Below are 27,074 nucleotides of genomic sequence, written 5' to 3'. Positions count from 1 at the left end.
TAATTGTCTAACCAGAAACTTACTCTGCATGGCATAATCTTGACCTCCAGTAACACTTTGAGGAATCTTGGAGTCATTTTTGACCAGGACATGTCCTTCAATGCGCATATTAAACATGCATTTATTACTTGTAGGGTCTACTGTTGTACTTCATTGTTACTGGGCTTTCCTAAAAACTCCTTGAAAAGTTTTCAGTGGATCCAAAATGCCACAGCAAGTACTGACAGGGACTAGAAAACCAGAGAATATTCACCCATATTGCTTCTTTTCATTGGCTCCCTGTTAAATCCAGAATCAATTTAAATCCTTCTCCGCTCATACAAGGTCTTGAATAATTAGGCCTCATCTTATCTTAAAGACCTCATAGTACCCTCTCACCCCAATAAAGCACTTTGCACTTGGTCTACACACTTACTTGTAGTTCTTAGAGTATTTAGAGTGAGAGGCAGAGCCTTCAGCTTTCATGCCCTTCTTCTGTTGAACCCAGTTTGGATTTGGGGGGCAAACACTTGCTATACCCTCAGGTCATCTGGATCCGGTCTTTTATCAGTTCCCAGAGTCAGAACCAGACACGGAGAAGCTGCATTCAGCTTTTATGCTCCTTATATCTGGAACAAACTCCCAGAAAGCCTCAGATCAGCTGAAACACTCAGTTTATTTAAATCCAGGTTGAAGACTCACCTGTTCTCAGCTGCATTTGAATAAAGCACCAAATCCACACTTTAAGCTTAAATTTCAAAACTTACATTTAACTACTGATTTTATCTACTGTTCTGATTTTATCTGTTTTGATTTTATATACTGTTGTTTGTTTGTTTGTTAATTAGTTAGTTTATTTGCTTGTTTTATTCAATTTTAAATCATGCTTTTTATTTGTTCTTGTTTCTAATGTCTCTGTAAAGCACTTTGAATCACCTTGTTGTTGAATTGTGCTATACAAATAAACTTGCCTTGCCTTGCCTTGCCTATACTTTTAAGATTAGGCTTAAAACTTTGCTTTTTGATAAAGCTAATGCTGGATCAGGTGACCCTAAACTCTCACTTAGTTACACAGCAATAGAATTTGGCTCCTAGGGGCTTTCCGTACTGAGAATTTCTTTTGCACTCATCTCTTTTCACTTTCTGTGTGTTTCTGTGCATTACCGCTCCTCCACAGTGTGTCTTTTGTCCTGTCTCATTCCCCTCACCCCTTGTGGCAGATGGCTGCCCCTCCTTGAGCATGGTTCTGCCGGAGATTTCTTCCTGTAAAAAGGGAGTTTTTTGTTTCCACTGTCGCCAAGTGTGGTCATCTGATTGTTCGGGTTTTCTCTGTGATATTCTACGGTCTTAACCTTATAAAAATAAAGCACTTTGGGATTAATTACTGTTGTGATTTTGTGCAATATGAATATAGTTGAATTAAAAATCGAATGGAAACCATCATTTAATATTAGAAACCATTATTAATCATGCATGCCATAAGGAGTATGAATTCTAGACACTGGTGGTGCTAGGGTAAAAAACACTGAGTGTAGTTTGGAATGAACCTACTGGAAGGACCCTTTGGCATGCTGTTCCTGATTAAAACTAAAGGTGAATGAAAAGGAAGATAACTGGCTCACAGGGCTTATGGAAATATCTGACGTAAAGACTGAAGTAAAGATCTGAAGACTATAATGCCTTAAGTCAGCTAATTTATTTGGAAGCAAGAAGGAAAAAGAGAAAAAAATGTGAAGCACCAATATGAAAAACTTGGAACTTTTCCTTTGTGTATATATGAAACCTAAAGGATTTGTTCTTCTCTGTCACTGACAAGCATCAGCTTTTGAGCCAAGGTTGGCGTTTTTACCCATAAATGCATTTTATTCTCCCTTTTCTTCCCCCTTGCTGATTTGTATGAATAGCTAAACAAAGATTACGGTTTTGCTGCAGTATGGACTGTCATCTTGTCATTGTGCTGCCTGTTGAGATATCCTTTCACTCCACTCTGCTGACATGTTGAAGTTTACACAGTGCCGCCTGTATGTTTGTGTGATGCACAAGTGAAACCAGAAGCAGGTCAGGAGTGAAATCAAACCATCAGGTTGTTGGTGTGATGGAAAATGAATGATTGTTAATTCATGTCTGTGATGAATAAGTTATCAGCGCTACAGTTCGGGGCTAGACTTAAAGGCATGGGGCATATGGGAAATGAGGAGGGGCACAGATGCTCCTCGGGGCCAGAGGGCTGATGGGCAAACTGAAAAAGGGACACAGAGAAGGGTGAGGAGGCATTGTGGCAAGTTAAAAACATAAAATATCATGCAAAAACAGCAAGAAACGACATGCTTACTCTGCCTCAAATGCCAACTGTGTTCTCACTGTGCAAAACTAGCTCACTAACTCAGCCCCAAACCCAATATCTGAAGTTCCAGTTCACTGGAGGGGCCTGCAGAGAGGCTGCTTGAAAAGGTCTATCTTTAAAGTCCTGCGCAACTTTGACCTCCCACATCAGTAAACGGCTCAAAGAGAAAAGCCTCTCCACCTGTGTCAATAACAACACTGCCCTCATGGGAGCGAGACGCAAAAGCACATAGAAAACACAGGTGTCCGTATTAAAATGCTCCCAAATATACCAGCAATAATGGCAAACATGCAGCTGATATTCCCACAGACACATATGTGGACACATACTGCGGAAGCATCGAGAGGATCTCAGCACCATCTGCTGGCGGCTTTATGAACAATCTGCTCCACAGAGGCAAAGGCAAATCAGTCCCCTAAAATCATTTTCTCCAGCATTTTTGCCAAGCTTCCCGCTTTCCATTTACACCTCTGTCAAGCTGAGAAACTAATCTGATCTGATTAGTTACAGTTTGACATGGCAGCAGCACACTGCATTTTTATCACTCATCAAGACCTTTTATTGTGAAGAATATGCAAGAAGGCAAGGGGGGGGGGGTTTCCCACAATTTGATGGGTACCTCATTTCTCATATTACAGCAATACAGTTTGTTTCATTAGAGGCTCTGAGCATGCGCGCCAACTGTGTTTAAGCTGTAAAATAATTAATCAAACAAGAAAAAGGTGGTATTTGACTTCATTGCATAGTTTGCTTATGCACTGATGCTAATTTAAAAGTTCACTAACAGAAATATATAACATTAACGTGAACCTCAAACAAGGACAAGAAATGACCTACTATACTTATATTAGGGGTTTCTCTCTTTCAAACGATTCTAGGCACATGTAACAAAATAATGTTGTCCCCTTGAATAAAGGGAATGCTTGAAGGTGGTATTATTTTTGGCTACCTAAACTATGTAGATGTAGAGCTGTTTTGAGATGGATTCTGCTGGCAGTGTGCTTTTCATATTCATCTTATCGCCTACAGAAGAACAGCAGAATAATAAACTCTTTTGTGTAAAAATTCTCCTCCCAGCAAGAAGAGCTTGTGGGGCATTTAGTTACAGTGGAAACACACAGCTTAGCATTTCAATGTCGGGGTCTCGGACAAAATGCGCAGGCTATCTACACTTTCTCGACTATGTATCCGCCCATAGCAGTTATGGGTCTGTATATGTGTAAGTGTAAAAGTGCTCCTATCTTCCTACAATTACAGACTTATACATCAGTTTGTTATCAATGGAAACAGCTGTTCAGGAGCTGATTGTGAAATGGTAATACGCTTGCAGAGAACAGTGACAAGACAAATCTTTCTCGAAGGAACATCTTTTTTAGAAACCACAGCGTGATCCCTCACAGGAGCTATCTCCGGCTAGATCAGAAAATGAGTTGCTGCTATATGTATAAAGGACTCCCTCGTTCTACTCGCAGTCCTTCAGGACATAGTGTGAAGCAACACACAGGTCCTTCTTTATTCTATGTAACCACAGTGAACTAACGCAGGGAAATGTAATAAGCTTGTTCTTGGTGTTGTTTGCTTTCTCTGGTAAGTTACTGTAATCTGTTTACGTATAAGAATCAAGAGAACATGATGTACTGCTGGAGCAGAGATTTCCTTGATGATGTCGCACCCTGGCATCACAAAAATACACGCTCACACACTCACACATGCGCACACATTTACAGAGGGTGGTAATGAGGGACTAATAGCTTCTCGGAGAAGGAGATCCAACCTAATTTGCGCCATACGAATCCCCCCCGTGGTGACTACACCTAAAAGACGAACATATTATTGCTCAGTGTGTGTCTGCGATGCTGTGGGGAAAATAATACTATACATGTTGCTCTGAGGAACGGAAAGAGACTGCAGTATGTGTATAACGTAAGAGAGAGATAAAAACAAAACAAGGAGAAGAGGAGCGAGATGCTATTCAGCGGTGCTAATCTCTTTGATACCCACACTATGGTGTTCTGTACCACGATGAGAAACACCCAAATTATTCTTTTCGTCTTTTATTCATGACCTGCGGGGCATCCTCCCTTGCCCTCTTACTGCTGTGCTCATAGTCTCACTCCTTTCTCGCTATCGCTCACGCACACTCTCGCGTTCTCCTCATTCTTTCATTTGCCATCTTATCAACCCCGTGTGATATCTCGCCAAGCTTATGCATTTATGAGCAATTACTTATTTACATAAAATATATAGTGCAGCATTAGGAGTTTGGGTAAAGCGTGAGCCGAGCATTAGCGAGTATGTTTTTCATGATTAAAATCAGCTCTAATTATGCATTAAAGGTAGTAACATCCATTTGAGAAATTAATGGCAGGTTCATTTAAGACTAGTAAAAGGGGCGATGTTATTATATTATATAAGATGAATTAATGCCCAGATTGATATATTAAAGGTATTATACAGTGTTAAAATTACTGATGAGGGACAGAAAACATTTTGTGCACAAGAAAATTAGTCAGATTGTGATGTTTTAAATAAAAATCAAGTGGATTTAAAAATAATAATAATAATGATTAAAAAATCAGTAACTAAGCATTTTAAGCAGTTCTCTGTTCTGTAATCCCTGTTTGTTTGTATTGGACAGACACCTTGCTGTTTCCTGTTTTTGTTTGTTGCTGCTGTTGTTCGTTTAATATTTTATTTTGTTGTGGCTTATTAAATGGACAAATAGACGACTGTTCCTTTTAATTCAACTGAATTCAGCTCATTTGTACTTCCCAGTCACACACGCAGAGGTTCAATGAGCTTCTAAGGCATAAAAACATTAAAAAAAAAAAAAAAAAGAACTTTACTGTAGAAGATGCTTGCTTGATTTGTTCCCCTGTCAGATGCATTGATAATGGAAGTTTAATGTTTCATTTCAAATCTCAGGTCTGTGTGGAGTTTACAGTTTGCATGTTCTCACTGTGCCTGCATGAGTTTCCTCTGTTTACTCCAGCTTGCTGACATGAATGTCAGGTAACTGTTCATAGCTGGGAATGTGAGAATGAATCATTGTGTATTAGTACACTGGGTGTACCACACTCTTAACAGGCATCGGCTCCAGTGTTTGCATGATGCTAGCAGGGCTGTTAACTTATTTGTTTAGGCTTTGATATTTTTGTAGATTACACCAGTTTAGGCTTTCTTTTTCCCCCTTTTTAATGTGACCTTTTATAAGTTAAACCTTGTTGGTGATGTTGGGAACATAAAAATACCACAAAAGCTAAAGTATCTTTTGCAGTAACATAATTTTAGGTACCAATCTTTTTTCCTTTAATATCCCATTAAATGTTATTAAAAAGTTATTCAAGCCCTTACTTTGGTTAAACGTCTTAACAGTTAAAAATGATATATTATTCCATATAACATTACTACAGTAGCTTCTTAATACTGATGCATCAGTGCTTGAGTAATATTTTGCTGCTGCTGCTTGAGATGAAGCATTAACTTCTTTACATACACTGTACAGTAGTTAGCTTTTGCACTCCAGTGGTTCAAATCTTGGTTTTGTGCCTCTTCCAAGGGATCAAGGCAGAATGTAGAGCCTCAGAAGGTGATTAATAGGAGAGAAAAGAAGAAGTAGAGGAGAAGAAACTTCTCCTGCATGCATTTGCATTCATGTTTCAACTTGATGACTTTGGACGCTGTGTAGACAAACTCTGCAGTAAGACTTTATTATGGCCACTTACACAGTACAAAAGAGAATCCATGTTTTATGATATTTATTATTGTCTTAAACCTTATAGTTCCCATCCTATATGTAGTGGAATAAAAAGGCAGCTAGGCACTATAAATGAAAATACCGTATAGAAAAACTGTACAGATACTAAACTAAATGTTTTTCTAGCAGTGCCCTGTTCTCACTGTATTTTAGATTGTCTAGATGCTTGTTTTTCTTAGCACCCATGTTAGCTGAAAGCTAAAGGTTTATTGTTGACCTTGGATAGCAGTTTTTAGTAGTTGTAAAAAGATTTATCAGACGGTGCTCAGTATGGAAATAAATAGTATAATAAACATTAAGTAACTAGTATTTAAACAAAGTAAATATTTAGGAGGGAACGTGATCACTCATTGATTACTCACTTTTTGGGGGTTTTTTTTAATGTGGAAGTGAAATGGGCTGGCACAGTCTGTCCCGTTTATCGTGCTACAAATCGTGGTTGAACAGACAAAATAAATTCAAAGTTCTGTAACAATGGAATGAATCAGAGTAGTGAAAATGTCAGCTCTCCATTGTTAAATAACAATCAATGGCGGCAGACATTTGGAGCATTTGGTCTTTTCAAGGCCTAAGTTTAATTCAATAACATTCACACTGAGTTCGTGAGCAATTGCTATTGATGACCACTGAGAGCCTGACAAGTTGTACAGACTGTTCTGCAGATTTGTTGCTTCTGATGTGCATCGAGCAACACGATTTTTATTTATGGTTGGGTTCACTTTGGGGTCTGTTTTTTTCAATAACATTAGCTACAACATTTGATCAGGTTCCATTAGTACACATTTTGCTCACTTCTCCACAGTTTTGCGATAGAGAAACTACACAAAGTGTTACACTTTACAAGGTAATGCTGAACTTCTATTGAAAGCAAATTAATTCAAAGCATTATTAAGACTGCACTCAGAAACGTCCAAATACTGGTACAGAACAATGGACATGAAAGTCTAAATTGTGATAAATAAAACACCATCTGTGCACCTTTTTATTCAGCACTTCACACAGCAGTCTGCATCCTATAAGCCTCGTCGCACTTAGCTAAGAACACAAGTGTTTGTTTCTTCTAAATGCCCTGGCCTTCTTCTCCTCGGTCACATAACACCACACATGTTGCAAGGACCTATTTGACAGGTGCATTACGTAGCAGTCCCTTTTCACCTTGTTTTCTTCCTCCGTGTCCTTTTGGTGACGTACGTGTCGAGGCCAAAATATGCACGTGTCCCTAATCTCCCAGCTGTGTGGCTGGCTCTCAGCCCTTTAATGCCATCACTTCTGCAGCTAACAACAATCACTCTTGTCACTTATCCTAATTAGAGAGGGGACACGATGTCCTGTCATTCTTCCCACACAGTTGGTTCTGCTGTCTGCACCATCCCCGAGCACTCAGAGGTGTCACACATGAGAACTGATGTTTTGCTGCATCTGTTGGAGAAAAAAAAAACCCTGGCATGAATGAGAAGACAAATCCAGCAGAACAAAGACTCATTTGATAACAATTGCAACAGACAGCTGAAAGTTTTGACAGCACATTTGTTTTATTCATTTACTTTCATCATCTGGAAATGCATTAACAGACCAAATTCAAAATAAGTATGACATAACACTCATTTCAACTCGCATAATACTTGACAATGTAGTGTAACAACTACAGCCTATGCTTATTCCGAGGGCTGTACTGATCATTGTGATACAAATCTAATTTGAAGATATAGATATATAAAGCTAAATATAGAGACATCTCTCGGCTGAAACTATTCATCTAACAGTGCAGAGAAAAAAACTGAAATAACATTTTAAACAGGCAGGGGACATTTGCAGAAATATAACAGTTGCGTGTTTAATGCTATTAGCAGCTATCACGCCTCAAGCTGAGTTTAGGAGTAGGCTTAAACTGGTTCTGTGAGCTCACTTCTTTCTAATTCTACACCCACATTTTTCCCAACTTTTGGTTTTCACCCCAACCAAGGTTTACTTAAGTGAGATCACTTGGAACCGTATGAATTTTAAATAGCTTGCTCTGGAACCGCAAATGACTTTATGACATTTTCAACATATTACAGGCACCAAACACCTTATTAGTTACAGCTTGCTACTACTGGGTTGGCTTCCATTGTTCCTTGCAAGCCATCTGGTGACTGTGGATGCCATTTGAGTACAATGATTTCATTGGCACATTTAAGAAATCATTTTGAGCTGGACTGGGTTAACATGTTGGAACAGCATAAAATGGGTAAACTGTAGTCAACAACAATACTCAGATGAGCTGTGATATTTAAATAATGCTCATTTGGTACTAAGAGGTCCAAAGTTGGTCCATTCTGTTGTGTTGTTTATGCCAAATTCTGACCCTACAATACAAATATCATGCCAGAGACAAAGATGTTCATCAGATCGGGCAATGATTTTCCCTTTTTTAGTCTTCTGTTGTGCAGTCAGAGATGCCCTTCTGCATACCATGGTTGTAAAAAGTGGTTCAGTTACTGTTGCCTTTCAGTCAGCACAAAGCAGTCTGGCCATTCTGCTCTGACCTCTGGCTTCAGCAAGGCATTTTTTACCCAAAGAACTAACACAGGATATTTTCCCTTTTTAGAATCATTTTCTCAACTCTAGTTATGGATGTGTGAGAAAATTACTCAAGATCAGCAGCTTATGAAACACCAAGACGACACAAAAAAAGCATCACATGTTCAAATCACTTAAATCACATTTTAATTCCAAATCTGATGGTTGATTTGAACTTGGGCAGATTTTCACAACCCTGTCTACATGCATAAATGCATCAGGTTGCTGCCATGTAATTGGTGATTATATTCTTTTACATTAACAAGCAGATGAACGAGTACAACTAAATAAGTGGCCAATGAGTGTATTTGTAGTAGAACTACTCTAGACTTGTAAATGAATACTGATGTACAATCAGTGACATGGCCCTTAAATCTCTTTTAAAAGAGAAAAAAGTTTAAGTTTGAACTCATTATAACTTGACATGCAGGGCCTGGTGGCAGACAAACATGACTTTCTAAAATCCTACAGCCCTGTTTTGAAATGCCAGCAAATAAAAAAGTTGGATGTCATGTAATGCTGTAACTTCTAGTCCGTTGTCTTCCAGTACACTTTGCAGAGCATGCGGTCGGACATTTGGTGAGGTTGACAGTAACTGGGACCTTTTGGATAATGTCATCTGCACTGAGATACCTACTGTCTTACCTTTAACCCCCTGACACATCTACAGGAGGGCATTTGCTTGCTAATCCTATCCGTGGTCGCAGAGAGACATGTATAATGTGACCAAACACTTACAAACCCTGTCACATACCATCATTCTCTTGCATAGTATTCCACTAAAACTCTGCTTTGAAAATGAGATTTTTGACATTTTCAGATGTCTCTAACTGATATGTATCATTAATGCTTTTCAGATTTTACTGCTGCCTCAAACACACATAAAGTACAAAAAGGAAAATCAAAGCAAACAAACAAATAAAACAGATTAAAACGTACCAGTTGCTTAAAATGCAGCTCATCTCCATGCAGGTCAGGCTCAGCCAGATGCTCATGAATACAGTTGTAAGTCGCAGACCAGCACGGGTTGCGTGTTGTGAAGTTTTCGAAAGCTCAAGGTCACTTGCGGCTCTTCTGGTCACAAACTTGCTGTCAAGGCACTGACTGTTTTTTTGCCCCCCCCTCTTCAAACTGTGGCATAACGACATGACAGTTACTGTATTTAATTTCATATTCGTTTAATTCATCCCCTTTTTTTCCCCTCACTTTGACAGCACTGTTGTACTTTTATAAATATACGATTCTCCTCGGATCTCCTGGCCACTGTTTGCACAAGGTTACTGCACAATTAAGCAACAAAGTTATTCAGTGAATGTCATCTCATCGTTCAACTGTTAGAACATCAAACTGAACTGCATATTCCTCAGTGGGCAAAACAAGGAAAGGGAAATCTAGAATGAGCACAAGTCTTAGGTAAAGAAGAGTGTGTTTATCACTGAAATCACGTGGCATGATGGCTTTTGTATAGTAATTAGCTGTTAACTTTTGAAAGACATAATTAGTCTGTGTCAATTCTTGTTTTGTCCTACCTCTCCTCTGCTGTGTTCAGAAGGGGGGAAAAAAGAGAGGCAGCCAAAGAAAATACAACCAAAACCACATCCTCTTGTGATCATTAAAATGAAAAAAAAGGAGGAACAGCTGCTCAGAACAAAATAAACACATTAACACCAATGTTCCACAGTGTGCAATCACACAGGCCCGAAGAGACAGCTGCCCGCTTTTAATTACACTAGCCTGACGTTTGTCTTCTCTTCTGTTGTTTTTTTATTCTGACAACTTTTCAAACTTTTATTGTCTTTATTTTTGATCTTGTTGCATCCCAGTTCTTCCCTATGCTACAACGAAATTGTTCAAACACAGATTCTTTCCTCCAACAAGAGCTTGATCAGGTCTTGTTAGGAGGTCGTATGGCTGCTCCCTTGGCCAGAGAGAGAGATTTACGTAAGAGATTTTGAAATCTACAGGATGTCAGAGGTTATGTGGTTCAGGTGGTAGAGCAGGCCATCTACCAATTGAAAGGTTGGATTGACTCCCGGCTCCTCATCCTTGAGTAAGATACTATTCCCTAAGTGGCCAAGATGCAACCATCGGAGTGTGAATGTTGGATAAAAAGGCCTTAGGTATAGATAAAAGCACTGCATGAATGAAAGCGCTTTGAGCTTTGAGTGGTGAGACAGAGTAGAAAGGCATAAAGGTTAAAAAACTTCTAAGTTCAGAAAAATTAACTTTATGTGGACTTTTTATAAGTTTCCTTATTTCCTGCCATGTCTGTATATCTAAATACAGTATATTGAAGAATCAATGTTTTTGCAAGTAATGTCTATGAACCAAAACCAGCCAGGCTTCAGACTGACTTTATTCTACACAGTTTTTCTATTCTTGGCTCCATGTGCTGTCAAACAGGATTCATATCCTTAATATGTAGATCTCAGGGGTAACCAGACTTAAAGAGGAGCTAAATTGACTTGATTTACACCTCAGTCTTACATGGCTAGAGACCACTCCCCACAGCTACCTCTGGTTGCTAGGGGAAAATGTGTATTTTTTTTAACCACTTGCCAAGTGGTTACTGCCTGTCACTACAATCATAAAGAGGATGCTGCAGCAAATTGCAGATTGCTAGCAAATTGGCCATAGTTTGCATGGAGGACACCTACTTGTCTGCACGCACTATAATGTAAAAGTTTTGCCTGCACACTGAAACTAATACATTCTGAACGGTGCTGCTTTTATTTTGAAGGCAAATTATTTCTGTATGTGTTTTGCATCACACTTTTAACAGTTTCACTACGACTTAGCGAACAGTTGCAGACTTTTAGACAAGTTGGTATCTCGTATACAAGTTACAGGCGATCGCTGCTATAAACTCGCCACTAAAATCATTGCAAGATTTTCAGTGCAGCACCTTATAGCTCTTTAAAATAAATTTCACCTAGCAACTGCCAGCAATCTCCAGAAAACCACTCCCCAACCAGGCGGGGAAATACAAATGTTTCCTAGTGACCAGCCTCTTGGTGTGTTTGTCTAATTATTGACCAATTATGCTCATTTTAGATCCATTTTAAGGGAGATATTGGCTGTAGCTATTTTGCTTTTACCCAGAGATCTGCCGCTCACACATGGTTTTTTTTTTTTTAAATTCTCAGTAAATCCCAAGTTATCTGTAGCTTCTGAGATACTAGGCCCATCTGGAAATATATAAATTTACTATAAATAAATAAGATAATGCTTTAAGTCCATAAGTTCAAATATAAAATTTCTGAAATCTGAGATACAAAAAAAGGCCTTAGCCGTGTTTTTCTGCCATTGCTCTTTTTCTCCTTCAAGTTTAAAGTGGAAATGTCCCTTTAATGTGTACCTGGAGATTAAGGGTGATATCAAACAGCACAACATTTTGCTTCTAAAGTTTAAAACAAAGTCTAGCTAAATTTGGATAAAATATACCTATCTATATTTTATTAAAAATATTTCAACTGTGTTTATTCAAACAACGTCCTCAGAGTCATTTCGAATGCATGAGCGCTCATGCATTCGAAATGACTCGTGCAAAAAAAAAAGAAAAAAGAAAGCTCCACTTTTAAGTTCTTCACCGTCGTGAATTTTCCCTTTTAAAATGCATCTCATCTCAGACAAGTTGGCTGATTAACACAGGATTTTTTTTTAAAGTCATACAGGTTCCTCAATGGCCTAGAAAAGATTGGATTGTGTGTGTATGGGGTTTTTTTTTTTACAGCATTGTTTCCCTTGAAAACGCAGCCAAACAGTGAACAGAAAGAATGACAAATGAGGACGAGCCCTGTGTTTTACAGGAATGATTCTTAATTACATACATAGCTGCCATTTAGAGCCTATTGTCCTGCCTGAAAGTTGGCAGACATTAGCACAATGTGTTCACTGCATCCTTCCTTTCTCTGTCTTTATTTGTTTTTCTCCCCCCATTTGAGGGTTACACAGCACAGCCATTCTAAACCCTCCATAATTTCCACAGTAATCAGTCTGTTCTTTTTTTTGCAGTAAAGCTTTAATCAAACATCTCATACCCTATACCAGGCAGAAATGTGTTATTCTGACAGAAAAACAAAAAAGCATGCAATTACTCCCAGAGGAGCCGTCCCTCCTCTCCACTACAGCTGCAGGAACGAGGGCACTATTCCAAGCGCATCCTCCTCCTTTTTCCTTTCACTTCTTCTCTGTGCTGAAACTCCTCCTCCTCCAAACAATAATGACAGAGGATGTAAAGACGTGTTTTGTAATGTACACAAAGTAAAAGAACAGTAAGATGGCGCTCTCGTCCTCAAGAGAAATGTCACTGTGTGATTAATAATGAGGGTTTATCCTGTAATTGCATTCGTCATTTGTAAAATTTATTTCGCAAACCTATTTGTCATCTTTATTGTTCTCCCATCCAACAAAACACCCGTCATCTCGAAATAGTAAAGTACTACCTACTGAAAGGATAACAGCCCTAAAAAGAAAAGCTGTTTTTGATGACTGAAGAGCAAAGGACAAATGTATGCCGAGTGAGGCACGAGTGTTTGCCCTCAGTGGAAGAAAGGATTTTGGAGCTTTTGTTAAGTGCTTAAGCAAATCTTTACTATTAATTGCATGATAAACAGATTATCATTATCACCCAGATAAGAAAGTCAGCATGTGGGAAATTAAAAAAATTTTTTTTTTTGTTTTCACAGGAAAAGAGGAAGATCACAGAGAAGATGTCCGGATGCAGCAAAGGAGGACGAAGAGAGTGTTGGTTTGACAGAGGAGGATGCTCAAGGGGCAGATGACCCATTGCCCACACAGAAAAAACCATAAATCACCTAAATGATGGGTGTTGTGCATTGTTTTTAAGGCGCCTGCCAGGTAGGTTGCTCAAAGCATCTTGAAGAACTTCCCACTGTCCTGTGGCAAGGCTGTCTCAGCTGCTCATCGACACTATCTGTTGCTATAACCCCTTCTTGTAGCTGATAAGATGCTTTATGTTTTTGCATTGCTGCAAATTTAGAGTTGTTTTTATTTGTGCTGAAGAATAAATTTGAGGCCAGTCACATGTCTCCCTCATGATACTGTGTGATGTATCTAAAGTGCCAAAAAATGTTGCAGTGTTTAATCAGAAAATACTGCACTGATTTCTTCTTGCAGCTGTTTCTCAGATTTATAGTGTACATATAACTTATTAATGCAATTTGCACTACTTGCTTGCACAGTCTTACTTTTTACTCCTCCTTAACTTGATCTCATTTTTATTTCATATTTATATCTATCTTTTTTTGGCCAGTTATTATAGTATTACAGTGAATTATAGTAATTTTATTATTAAATCTCACTTGTTCATTAAAAAAGCAATAGCAACTTGCTTAATGCATTGACTGTCACTGCATCGGGTGGCTCCCAGACACATTTTTATGCGCTCTCTGATAGTTAGGGATCCTGAGGCCGAGGCCCCTTCACTGTCCATGTGTACACAAGTAGAGACCAGTTTTGTTTTGTTTTGTTTCCCTGGTTGTCGTATGTTACCCACCTTTATTTAAGAGTCCCAGATATTATTTAACAATGAGCCACTTAGTAATCTTGTGATGAGACAAAAACATTTAGCATAATTTGAAATACTGTAACATTTCAATGGGCGTTCCACCAAGTAAAAATAAATGTGCAAACAACTGTAACTTCGAAAAATGTATAATTATTGAATCTGTATGTGTAATCAATACACATGTATGCCTACAGTATAAAGTGTGTCAGCTAGTATTTTTGTTAGTATTGTATCAGTTTGTTACATTTAAAAATCCTACTGACTGTGAACGCAACCCTAGCTTGCTCTCTTAGCGGTATATTTGGATTGGACGGAGTATTAGCTAAAGAAAATGGGTGACGACTTGGGTGACGAGTGGTGGCAACACGAGTACAAATCAGGTATTTGGGTTAACCATGTACATTTGACTTATCTTGTTGTATTGGAGGTCCTGGTGTAGTCTAAGGAAACACAACGGTAGCTTGGAGCTGTTGCAGAAATTGTCGGCTATAGTAAGCTAACGCTAGCTAGCAACAATCGCAGCAGTCTGAGTTACTGTTAACCCCTGGGTACATTCGTGCAATATTAACCTAAAGTACACATAGCGGCAAGTGAAAAGACAAAGCAGTGCTAACTGTGACTTACGTCTGGTTAGTTATTATCCGCATTGGTCGCAGTAGTTATTATGAGCAGGGGGTGTATTAACACGTGTTTTTTTTTTTCACCTGTTTTTTATGTGCGGGTCACTGCAGAAAACGAGGTTATAGGACAGGTAAAGTTGCTCTAATGTCCCCTGTCGTGCCCTTCGCTTTCTTTCAACTTAAAAATGAACTGTCTTACACGCATAGGTTTAAGCATCCAGTGGGCTGTACCCACGTTTCTTGCCACATATCAACACAGGAAGTTCCCTGCGGCTACTTCTGGAACAGCTTCATGCACTCTGCATACCAAAAGAGGGCAGTCGTGCTGTTTTAGGACGAATGACCTGATTGTGTAGCGATCATATTGGAATGTGAGCATGATGCTGTATTTTCGAGAGTCATTAGCAATTTTTAAGCTAAATATGTTCATTCACGTTTTCTGCATTTGTTGTCTCCGCACATGCACGCAGAAACGAAACATAATATGCCAGATGTTAGTGCACATGTCAGTAAAATATATTGAATTGAGCCATACCAGCCTCAGTTCAATTTCTGATCCTTATTACGTTAGTTATATAATGCAATATACCGCTCTTTAATATTATACAGGTGTTAACGTTGCTTTACAATAATAAACACCTGTGTGTTTACAGATCAGCGCAGACTTTAATTGATTAGTTGATCTATTACTTATATAATACATATATTTTACTTATATATTAATTTATTAGAGTTTGCCTATTTGTTTACTACAGTTTCCTCTTGGGGCTGATTGACCACTTCTGTAAAATCTGCATTCTTTCATAAAAGTTGGGATTTGTTCATGATGAAAGTCATGACCAGGCAGTGAGAAGGGTTCTACAAGTTGCCTGTTCTCCATGTGTCCTGGGCAATGAGCTGTGATCACTTTGAAATGCTTCAGCAGAATGTATTATCTGCACAGGTGATACTCTCCAACCTTTCATGCTATTACTTATGTAAACCCATGTGTGTTTTTATGTCCAGAGATCTGTGCAGCGCTTTCTTTTTGTAGGTTTGCCCCTGGCATAACCGTCCTTCCGTGCGTTCATATCACAGAGCTGCTTGACAGAAATGGCTGCAAGGCTGACAGAAAATTGACAGGGCTGTAAAGCAGAATTGAAGTCTGTTAGACGGAGGATGGGATTGACTTTGAAGTCTTAAGAATAAGGCAGCAATTTGCAAGAAGCAGTGCAACTTTTTCCTGCTTTTTTCTATATATTTTTTTTCTTCCTTTTTTGCGATGATGTGTCTCGTGGCCAAATTCTCAAACCAATAATAAAGGGTCTCACAAGAGCCCCTGTCAAGTTGCACATTAATATTTCTCTGCAACTGTTGTTAGATACACACTATTTGTAGGCTTGCTGCCAGCGTCTCTCCCCCCAGGACATGTAATGGTATCCCCCAGTGTTGTCAGCTAGTTTCCTATTTGGATGGCACAGCTCATCATGACTTGGTGACTAGATTTCATTTGCTGAAGTGTCTTAGGCTATTTATTTCTGCCACACTGTGTAACTGTTCATTTTGTCATGTTGCACTTAAAAATATCTAATAAGGGTTGTGTTCACTTAAAACAGCAAAGGCTGCTGTTATGGTTTCAGGGTTGATGCGAGCTTATTTAAAGGAATCGGCTGACCTAATTAAAAAGAATAAATTGATTGCTGTTGTTTAACTTGTGTGTTTTTCCAGCCTTATTGAGCTTTTGCAGAAGTTATCACTGTGCTTAATGTGTGAGGATTATCTGTGCTATTTCGGAAACTAAGGCAGTAAACTGTATTTTCTCCAAGATAAACAATAATTCCTTATTCCTGTGCATATTTTTCTTTCATAACAGATTTAATTTTCCATTACTTTTTTCAACAGTACACTTGTTTTTTTTCTTTTTAGCATTCTTCATCTGAATCTTAAATAGGTGTCTTGAAAGCAACAGAATTATTGTTTAGCTGAACTTTGAGAACCAAAACTACTTTTGTCTACATCATACAGGCTGTAGAATCATAAAGTAAGCACATCAGTATGGTGACACAATGCCTCATTAATCTATAAATTGGGATATTTGTGTGGCAGGAGAAGGCACATGCTGAATACTTTGCGGGGTCTTGCTTGTTTTCACAGCACAGGAAAGCAGTGGAAATGTATCTATTAAACCTTTTTAAATGATTTAATTGGATCACTTGTCACTTTGAAATTAGTTAAATGCTAATAATAACAATTACAGTTCATAATATTTACTAAAAAGTAAATTAGTGGCCAATTCACAATTAAACCTGGACACCTCCTCCATCACCAAGTGTTCCAAGTTTCCTTGCATTAGGGGGGAAAAAGGTTTTTGAGTCGAACCCAGCTCAGCAAACATATAAAGCTTTTTTTTCTTCCAGTAATTCATCAAACATCAAAGCACTGTTTTGCACTCACTTTTTCCCAAATCCAGCTGTTTTGCATTTAAACTGGCAAGCGACCCAGTTCCTCTGAGAAGTATTCAGTATGAATACATAGAAAACAAGATAACTTTTAATGAACAAGGGGAAAAAAGGAATGTTATTGAAACACTGACATCTCATTTATGTCTTAGACAGGCACTTGACATTCAATGAAGGGTTGTTAAAGTCAATAAATCTTGAGACAGTAATCAAATAAAGTAAGCTTTACAAAGGCTCTCATTAAACAAACATGACGAAACATTCAAATACATCAAAATACTTTTGCATTTGCAGAATTATTTTGGTTGTGTAGAGTTTAAAATGATGACTGAGGACATATTTTTTGCAAAATACATATTATATATTTGTATTTCACCTAAATACAAAGACTGCTTATTGTAACATTTAAGGATTATGATCCTGGCGAGCTAGCAGGGGATATAGTGATGCTACTTGTAATCTTTCCAACACCTTTTACATGACAGCCGTTAGTGAGTACTTGAGTTCTTTGTTCATGTCGAACATAGTATGGCCCAACGGGCTGTGGGAAATTGTGGGTCATACCATGTCGGGGCTGGAAATATGGGCTCCCCAGATGGATGTGGATCTTACTGTCCTCTGTTGTGATGATACTGGGACTTGAGTCAGGGGTACTGGACCTCGAATGGTACCAGCCGTTCTGCTGTTCAGGTGTCTTGCAGAAAATAGTCTGATCTGTAACCTCTGCTGGCTCCGGAGAGCAACTCCTGACAGTTACGATCTGAATAGGAGAGCTGTTGTGGTCGGGTGTGACAGAGCGTGAGCAATTTGGGCTCAACATTCGAGACATGTTCGCACCGTCAAGGGGGGAGATGGCACGGTCAGGGTTGGAAGTGGGGGTCTTAGGGTTCTGGATGATGGTAATTCTCTGCTTAGGTGAAGCTCCACTCGTCGGGATTAGGGCTGTGCTGGTGTATGATGACGCTGTCTCTCCAGTTGGGCTACTGATCTCGAGCATTGCTGTGTTGAGGACATGATGCGGTGTTACTTTGATGTGCAGTGGCTGACCTGGTGTGTGTGTTAACATCATAACTTCTCCATTAATTGTTGGGTGCATTTCTGTCCCTGAGTGGCTGCTGTCCTGGCTTAGGTTGTTATTTGTACTGTTTAAGCTGTTAAGGCTGTTGACAGGAGAGCTCCTTTTGTTGACGATCTCTACATTATGGTTTGGGTCTGTGTCACCATTTTGTTCATCTAGTTTCTTGCTGTGCCTCCGATAGTCAGGAAGCAGGCTCTGTGCAGGCTCAGTTTGCACCTCTCTGGTGGTCTGATCATGGACTGCAGTGTGTTTGCTGGCACTGGGTTTCACACTATTGATTTGTCTGTATCTGTCTAGCTCACCAGTAAGTTCCTTCATCTCTCTGGCCAGCTCTTTGTTCTTGGCTTCTTGCTGGTTCAGTTTTCTTTGCAGTGCGGATTGATCCACTTGCATCCTGCAGATGGATTCTTCTGTTCCCATCAGCTTCTGGAGTTTCTCTTTCAGGCTGTCTACTTCTCTGGTTAAGAGTCTAGATTTAACCTGCTCCTTCTGAAGGCGGCAAAGGAGAAGGTGCTCCTGGTTGACCTCCTGCTTCTCTGCCTGCTCGTACCTTGAAAGCTCTCTCTTTGTCACTTCCAGCTCCTCTGTTAGAGCTTGGGTCCTCGTCTTTTCCTCATGGAGCCTCTTTTCAAGACACTCAAAGTCCTCTTCCAGTTTCATCAGTTCTCCCTCCAGCACTTCCTTATCCTGGAGTCTCTTTTGCAGCATTTCTAACTCACGGGTCAGTTCTTTAACTTTGTTGTCCTCAGTTTGGCAGTAATAGGCAGTGTTATTTGGAATAGAGGTGTATGAGTATTTGTCCTCTTTTTCTTTCCTGTTCTCCAAGACCTGTAACTTCTTCTTCATTATAGTTACCTTATTCTGTAGTTCTCTGTTTCTTTCCTCCTCTTTGTTCAGACTGTCCAGGAGATCATCTTTTTCCTTTGCTATGCTCTTTATTGTTTCTTCCAAGTCCACTTGAGACCTCAGTGCCTGCAGCCTGTCCTCTCTCAGCTTTTCTGTCATTGTGGCCAAATTGCCATGCTCGTTTCTTTTGCCCTCCTTCCTATGTAGTTTTTCCTCAGCCTGTCGGAGTCTCTCAGCCATAGTTTTTCTGTCCTCCACCAAAGCTACAGTAAGTGACCTGAGCTTGCCAAGATCTTGTCTGACGACCATTTCACTCTTCTCCAGTTGGCTCTCAACGGCCTCTAGATCTCTTACCTTTAGCCTTAAAGTGTCAAGTTCATCAGAAAGCATTTTGCTGCCCTGTCTCTCTTGCTCCAAGCTGTTTTTTAGGATGCTGCAGTCCTGTTTGCTCTTGCCTAAAGCCTCCTCCATCCTGTCCAGTTCACTAATTCTGCTGTTGAGTTTATCCACTTCAGCTTTCAGGCTACGGCAGTTGCTGGTCTCCTTCGCTAGTCTGCTGTCCAGGTCTCGACATTGTTCCGCCATGCGTATCAGCTCTTCGTCTTTTCCCTCCATTTGCACCACCCTTCTCCTCAGTACCTCGACCTCTGACAGGAGGCTTAGGGCTGTCATTTTGTTCTGGCTTTTGTGGAAGAGGGAAACTTGATTGTGGCGCTCAACCTCGATATGCAGAGATTTTAGTTCCTCCCCCACCTTTGCTCTTCGTCTAGGAGCACTAAGCCTCTGCTTGATATGGTCAGTGATAGCCGTCAGTTCTTTGGTACAGCGTTTCTGCTCCTCCAGCAGCTTGCTCAGTCTCTCTTGCTCCTTTACAACTAGCAGTGCAAAAGCCTTCAGCTCGGTCAGCTCCTTTTTTAGAATGGATGCTTCTCTTTCATGTTTCTTCGCTTTAATTTCCTGGTACTCTCTTTCCTTTTTAAGCAACAGCTTGAGTCTGCAGAGGAAAAGAATTGAAATGTGTTGTCAAACAGAATAATGCAGCCAAGTTTTATTGTGTAACTGACTCATTTCAGCCCCCAAAGGGCACTTTTTATGTTTACAGCTAACCTCTTGAACTCACAAAATGTCCTAAGTTGTGTATTTCCAGCATAAACATTTATTTTTGTTTTTCAGAAGAATCTGAATAACAGTTTGTTGCCCACTCAGTTTCCCCCAGAAGCAAAGGAGGCTTTTTTTTTTTTTTTGCACATCTGTGTATTCCTGTGAAATGTACAACATGAGGACATGTGTGTATATTTCTTTATGTTTGTGTGTTTCTTTCAAAGCAACAGCCATTCTGTGGGATGTTTTGACTCACATGGCAGATGGTCCCTTGGCAGGGAGTATTGGTTAATTAAGAAGTTTCTTTACCCTTGAGTACCCTCAATGCTGCATCCAATCACCCTCCTTCTGTGCACCTCAAATGTAAACCCCACTTTAAGCTAAGAGAGTCAGGAATTCCCCTCTGTTCTTAAAGTAATTACAGACTGGCTACTTTTACCAAGTGCTGTCACTCCTCACATTCCCCCAGATGCGCACGAGTTCTGTACAAGCATTAATTCATACTGTGTATTTTGTCATCTTAGTGCATGAGACATATGCTCCAATGTGATCTGTCACCGGTGTATTTTTACTATTCGGAATGGGAGAGTTTGGACTTTTTGTGTCATGCTATTTTGCACTCTAGAGGTATATCCACAGTTCACATAGCAGAATCTTTTAAAACAAGCACACATTAAAAACAGTGACAGTGTAGTCCAGACATTTAGCTCTACTTGTGTATAATTCCAGATCCTCTATATTGACTTGAAACTAATGAGTTTTTTTGTTTAATTTTTTAAAATATAAGGCTACTAATGTTAAATCTCAAATACGAGACTGAACATTGTGTTTGTGAAAAGAATAAAGCGCGCTGTTAATTAAGATGTTTCTCTTACAACTTTAATCTTGGAGTGTGTTTTGAGTGAGTTTAATTAGTGCAGTTTAAATAGTTGTAAGTGGAACAAATGGGTGGTTATGAACTCGCTGTTAAGTATTTCTGTTTTTAATAAGATTCATTCACTGATGAGTTGTTATATTGTTTCTCTTGACTTTGAGTAATGTGTTGATTCCTTTTAAATGCAGAAAATTGCAAAAAGCAAAATCTTCAAAATAATTTTCTACATCTAAATCAACACCTTGGATACCTTTTGAACAGCTCTGTTGCAAAGCAATCTCTTTGTTTAATCTGTGTAGAATTAGCCAACAGTTACGTTATCCTTATCAGCTTATCTTGCAGTTGTAAATCGGGTTTTAAATGGGAAACGTTTCTAAATGCATGTCTGCATCTTTTTGCTGTAGAACAAAAAATTTTTCGTTCCTACCTGTGCAGTTCAGCTGCCCCGTGTCCTTTTTTTTTTTCTTTTTGGAAAAAAAATCCTCAAAAAATAAATTGCCTCCACTCTTTTACCTCTCCCTTTCCCAGAGATCCCAGTGATGTGGACGTTCCATCCGGAAAACCAAACATTATGAGAAGTGCTCCGCACAGAGACTCTCTCGCACTCAGTGGCGCCCATTACATCATCAGCAAGTCCTTATATGGGACTGTACAGGCTCTACTTCTGTGTGTGTGTGTGTGTGTGTGTGAACATGTGTGTTTGTGTGTGTGTCTTTTTTTTCTGGAGTTCAGCCCACTGCAGATGAGGTCATTGTGTAGCAATGCCAAAGAGGCTAATGGGAAGGAGTGTGTGTGTGCGCACGCAAAGAAAAGTCTTCAATCACCATTCAATCTGCAAGGATAACACCCTCAGTTTGCAGGATTAGTTTAACCGAACATTTAACCATAACCATGCTACATAAATTCTTAACCTGCCTTGGCGTGTCCCAGAAGCATGCAGACCAGTTTATATGTTGTGTGCTTGGAGTTTGAATATACTTCAAGAAGAAAAAACATGTTTTGTGAGTTGTAGCAGCTTTGCCTGGGGCCCGATAACCTGACTGGGAGATGACATCATCAGTTCATCGGCCCTCAATTGCATCCATATGTCCCTCTTTTTTTCCTCTCTTTCTCTCTCCTCAACACATTCTCTCTTTTGTGAGTTATTTTCTCTTTCTACATTTTTGCTTCTAGTTATGAAAATGCCAATCTTTTTTTCCCTCTCATGCCATCATCAACTTTCACTTTATCTATATCTTCTTTTTGATTACTCAAGTCGTGAACTGCGTGCTCAGTATAGCGTGATTATACTCCTTTATTCTCGCAGTTAGTCTCATCTGTCACAGGAATGAAAAAGATAATAAATAGGTGTTAATGTTTAAGCTTTTTAAATGATTGTGCTAAACAAAATCAAAAAAATATAGATTTTGTTCCATTTATTTGCAATGTTTTTCACTGCTAAATAAACCTGTGGTGGTACTTTCTTTTTTCCCCTCTGTCGAGCAAACTCATGTAGGCCTCAAATAAAAGAGGCCTTTTCCCTCATGAGGCATGTCGCAGTCTCACAAGAATTTAGAAAACAAGCAAAAAGGTGCACTTAAACTTCGCTTTTTAGATATTTATGTTCACAAGCTTTTTTTTTTTTTTATATGAAGCATGCCAAATTAAACCCCACTGAAACTACTTAGACACAGGTCAGGTATAGAAACAAGAAATCGCACATGCAATGTGTGTGCAATGCACAAGAATATTTAAGCTGTTTCTGTCAGCAGAGAATCCATCTCGAATCATTTGTGTCATAGTTTAACATGTGAACGTCTTCCATTTAGAGACACAACCTCCTCTTCATAACAGACTCTACAAGTTGCATAACTTGGTGATGTAAGGCTGTATTCTGTGCCTGGTTGGTATTTGCTTTAATCCCTTAATTGCTTCATGGCAACTGTGGCTGCCTGTTCTAAAGGCATAGATAGCTGTGGTTGATAACATTTCATTTCTAATTGTTTTTGGTTTGTAATGGTGATTACTTATTGTTGAAGAAGATTATCATGTTTTATTAAAACACAGAGTGGCATTTCTAATATTTAGTTTGCCCTTAATTGCATAAATTGTAACTTTTTTCTTCTTTTTTTACTGCAGGATTAATAGACCTCTTGTCTTAGGCTCTGTTTTAATGAAATGTAGCTGATAAAATGGCAGCAGCTAAGCACGAGTCATCAGACGTTTTTGGTCTGCAGTGGTCATTATAAAATGTACTGTGCCACTGGGTAATTAACGTGACACAAGCAGAATTTTAATTTAAAAAAATTCCATGAAGCAGCCACCTAAGACACACACAGCCTTGTTGTTTTTTGCTTTATTTCTGGGTCTGAGATTTACAGTTATTTTCCTTTAACCCAAATGAAATGAAAATAATCTGATAACCAAAATGCAGAAAGTTAAAGTTGAAAGTCAATTTTCCAAGTTTTAAAACTTCACACCTTACTTGAAGCCCCTTAGTGGGAAACAGATCTTGCCCAACTGGGAGGATACCCAAAGTGGAGTCACAGGATTTGGTTGATTACAAGTCTAGGCACGTATGATGATTTATTATTGGCTAATTAAGGTACCTTTGCCATCTTAGAATATGTTCACTATCAAAAGTGGCCTTTTATGCTTTGATATGCTTTGGAAATTACAACACTTAAAAGAACCTTTAACTTTTGATCAAAGTAATATTGAAATGATCAAAAGCCAGGCCAAGTTGCATTGCTTGTGTTTTGCATTTTTATCAGTAAAACCATTTCAACTACTTCTACCTCCATGGAAGACAGTGACACTATCTTAATTATATACTTATACTGTATTATATACTAAATACTATAAGATTCAAACTTTCTTTTTGCCATGACCTTTATAATTATTTTGCCAGGAAAGAGAGATTTGAGATATTTCTCTTGTGTGAGAAAGATCCTCCTCATTCCTTTGAATATCTATGCACATACCAACTCCCATATCAGAGTTCATGAGGTCCTCTTTTACATAGAGGAGGAGTTGGCATTTCATCCAGTTCTTGAAAACTCATATTTGGGGGTTAAAAGAGCGCACACACACACACACACACACACACACACACAAGAAATGCCGATATGTAATATGTCTCTTATCCGAGTGTAGCACTCTCCTCTGTTTTCTTAGCTCCTATTTTCATGCAGAGGTATAATTTTCTTTTTCTTCTTTTTTAAGGCTGTCACATTTGACAAATCCTTCTTTTTTCTAAGAGCGCTCATATAAATGGCACATTGAAAGTACAGAAAGAAAAGCAGCTGCTTAGTCAGTCGGTGTTGGCTTTCTTCCCTTCATTTATCTAAATGTTTAATAAAATTGAAAGTATGAATAACTGACCTCATCTGCTCACTATAGCTAATAAATGGGCCCAACAGCTCGTGATCGGGGCAGTGCTTCTTCTCTGAGTTGATTCACTGCCAGATCCTGATAATTTATGAACATCTTCTGACACTTCATTGGCTGAGCAGGCAGATGGCGAATGCGTTTGAGTGAGGGACGAACAGAACATCTGCGGGTTTCTGCTTTGGCACAGCTGTGTTTATTGTGTTGCTTTTCTCTTGGTTCTCTAGTAATTCAGGTAATACAGGAATAACATTTTCAGTTCTTCGTACAACTATAAAACGTTATACAAGGATTGCCGCGGGTCTCATTTGCAACAGCACATCTGTTGCATGTATGTGATATGAAGTTCTGAAAATTTTTTGTTTATTAACCATGTAATACAATACCTCATTAGTTAAAGAGTTTTCATTATGACCTGAAAGCAAATGTGAAGTACAAATATTCCTCTTCTCCTCTTTGTGAAAACTTCAAGTCTTTTTGTTGAGTTGGCAGCCAGTGCAATTACATTTTAGCCAGTGTTAAATTAATAAAATTAAAAACAGAAGAGGCTATTCAGTTTCTTTCCAGTTGTGTATAATAGTAATTTATCAAACAACTCCTTTTGTCTACAGACATTTTACACATGAGGCTGATGCTGGATTAACCAGTTAAGATGCATTGTTTTGACTGGGCATCAAGGCTCTGCTCTGATGCTAGCGCTAATGGGATCACAGTTTCACCGTCTGGAGTCAAGCTGTTTAAGAAAAGGGACTGGACAGTGTGTGCCAATTACATGGATATCACCCTTCCCGCCTGCCTTTTATTTTCTCTGCCAGAGTCCTGAAAAAGGGGTTGAGACTGATAGTTGAGCCTCAGTTTTAGGCTGAATGCTGGTTTCATCTAGGCTGTAGTGCAGCAGACCAATGTTTTACCCTCCTGCGGTTTTTGTTGCACTGAGGAGCCTTGAGTTTACTAAATAAGTCTACATGTGGTATGTAGACTAACAATGCAGATTCCCCAAGGGTTTCTGCAGGGCTTTCCACAGAGAAAACCAGGGTTTGCCTCTCCTTGCTATACATTGCCTCAACCCTTGAACTGAAAGACGTGTTTACTTTCTTGGCAATAATTTGGACCTGTTTATTGTGTGTGTTGAACTTTGGCCTAGGCTTGATCTTGCCTCTATTACTTTTTGTATATTTTGTAGCCAGATTTGAAGGCATAGAAGCTGCGAGGAAGGAAGGCATTGAGCAGGTGATAAAGCGCCACCATCCCAGGAGGACTCCCAGTACTCACTTAAACAGTTTGCAGCTGAGTGTGCTGCAGCTGCAAAACACATCAGCGTCTTTAAACCCGAGGCCACAGTTTTCACTTGGTAACGGATGTTATTATGATGCTAAAATGGACTAAATGATTAGAAAAACAAAGAATGAAGGAAGAAAACCAAAACTGTACCAGATACTCAGGTTGACGTAATTCTTGTTGATTATGCTAATTTGATAGAGTTACGCTGTTCAGCTCTCCCGTCTGGTTAGTCTCCTCCTCCTTTGGCATTTCAACACAGGAAAAGAAATAGCGGAGGGGGGGGGGCTGTAGTGCTAATTGGCAAACAATATAAGCTAACACCCTAATCTAAGGTGATAAACATGGAACAGTTATATGTATGCATTGTCCCTTTGAGCATATGACATGAACATGTTAGGATGAAAGTATTTTAGCTAACTTGAGAATTTAACCCAAAGGACTAAAGTGTACAGCCTCATAGGGCTGTTTTAAATAATCCTTTTTAGATCATGTGCATTCCTTTCCTGCATCTGTAGTGCTCACTGATGATGTATTGATGAGAAAGCCACATCAGTTGTAAAGTGAAAACATGATAGCTCTAAGAGTGGTTTTGGGTAAAGTCTATGAAGAGTTTGTGATTCTGAACTGAAATGGACAGATGAGAGCATTGATGTCCCTTGTATGTTGAACATGTGTGTGCGGTTAATGCTGAGATGCTGTCATCCCAGTAATAAACCATAGAAAATACGCACAGTCTTAAAGCATGTTCTGATAGCTGAGGTTGGAACAGCCAGATTGCTGCAATGGCATAGTGACGTGAAGATGTAATCGTCCTTTGACACATACTGTTGTGCAAAGTGGTGATACGATGTGTGTTGAATCTTCTGTATTAAATTATGGCTAAAACAAGTCATCTGTTGAGCATATGGCACCTGGTGGAGCTACTTTTCCAGGGAAACGAGGGGGGGAAAAAAGTGAGGGGTGCCGATTTTTAGCCAGGCCGTGTGGTTTTCTTGGCCTGGAGCATATACTTTGAGAAGAAACAGAGTGAGATTGAAAGATAGTTGAAGAGGATTTGAAGTAAGAGTGGAAATTCTCGTTTAAATATTTAGGCATCTGCAAAGCAAGAAGCAAAGAAAAAAAAGACTGGACTGGGAAAGAGATGAAAGGGACAAGCGTATCACCATGTGCCTTATGTTGTTTACCCAGGGGATAAATGCAAGATTTAACTCAGCTCAAACCTATTTAAGCCAAACTCAAAGAAGCTGAAGTGCAGTCAGGAATGCAAAGAAGGGCAATAGAAACCTGTGCATTTTAGA

At 39.2% G+C, this 27,074-nt stretch overlaps 2 protein-coding genes across 2 annotated transcripts in view; one reads left to right on the top strand and one right to left on the bottom strand.

Moving 5' to 3' along the window:
* Positions 1 to 14,371: 14,371 nt before the first annotated feature.
* cmss1 (cms1 ribosomal small subunit homolog) overlaps positions 14,372 to 27,074 on the top strand; it is a 29,381-nt gene continuing 16,678 nt past the window's right edge. Inside the window, exon 1 of the mRNA XM_080291087.1 lies at positions 14,372 to 14,549. Coding sequence (XP_080147213.1) covers positions 14,501 to 14,549 — 49 coding nt within the window. The 5' untranslated portion in view covers positions 14,372 to 14,500. The remainder of the gene's footprint in view (positions 14,550 to 27,074) is intronic.
* LOC113008529 (filamin A-interacting protein 1-like) lies at positions 17,297 to 21,744 on the bottom strand. Its single transcript, XM_080291086.1, has 2 exons — positions 21,554 to 21,744; positions 17,297 to 20,145 (listed from the first exon to the last, which is right to left on the bottom strand). Exon 2 carries the CDS (start codon positions 19,821 to 19,823, stop codon positions 17,640 to 17,642), a length of 2,184 nt encoding a protein of 727 aa, XP_080147212.1. The 5' UTR covers positions 19,824 to 20,145; positions 21,554 to 21,744; the 3' UTR covers positions 17,297 to 17,639.

Source organism: Astatotilapia calliptera, chromosome 16 (assembly GCF_964374335.1).
Source record: "Astatotilapia calliptera chromosome 16, fAstCal68.1, whole genome shotgun sequence".
Lineage (NCBI taxonomy): Eukaryota > Metazoa > Chordata > Actinopteri > Cichliformes > Cichlidae > Astatotilapia > Astatotilapia calliptera.
Note: the sequence above shows the minus strand (reverse complement) of the source record. Positions and strands in the feature narration are given on the sequence as shown.

What these genes read in the sequence shown, in the direction of transcription:
- LOC113008529 (XM_080291086.1), bottom strand. Translation starts at nt 19,823, where the DNA reads ATGACAGCCCTAAGCCTCCTGTCAGAGGTCGAGGTACTGAGGAGAAGG.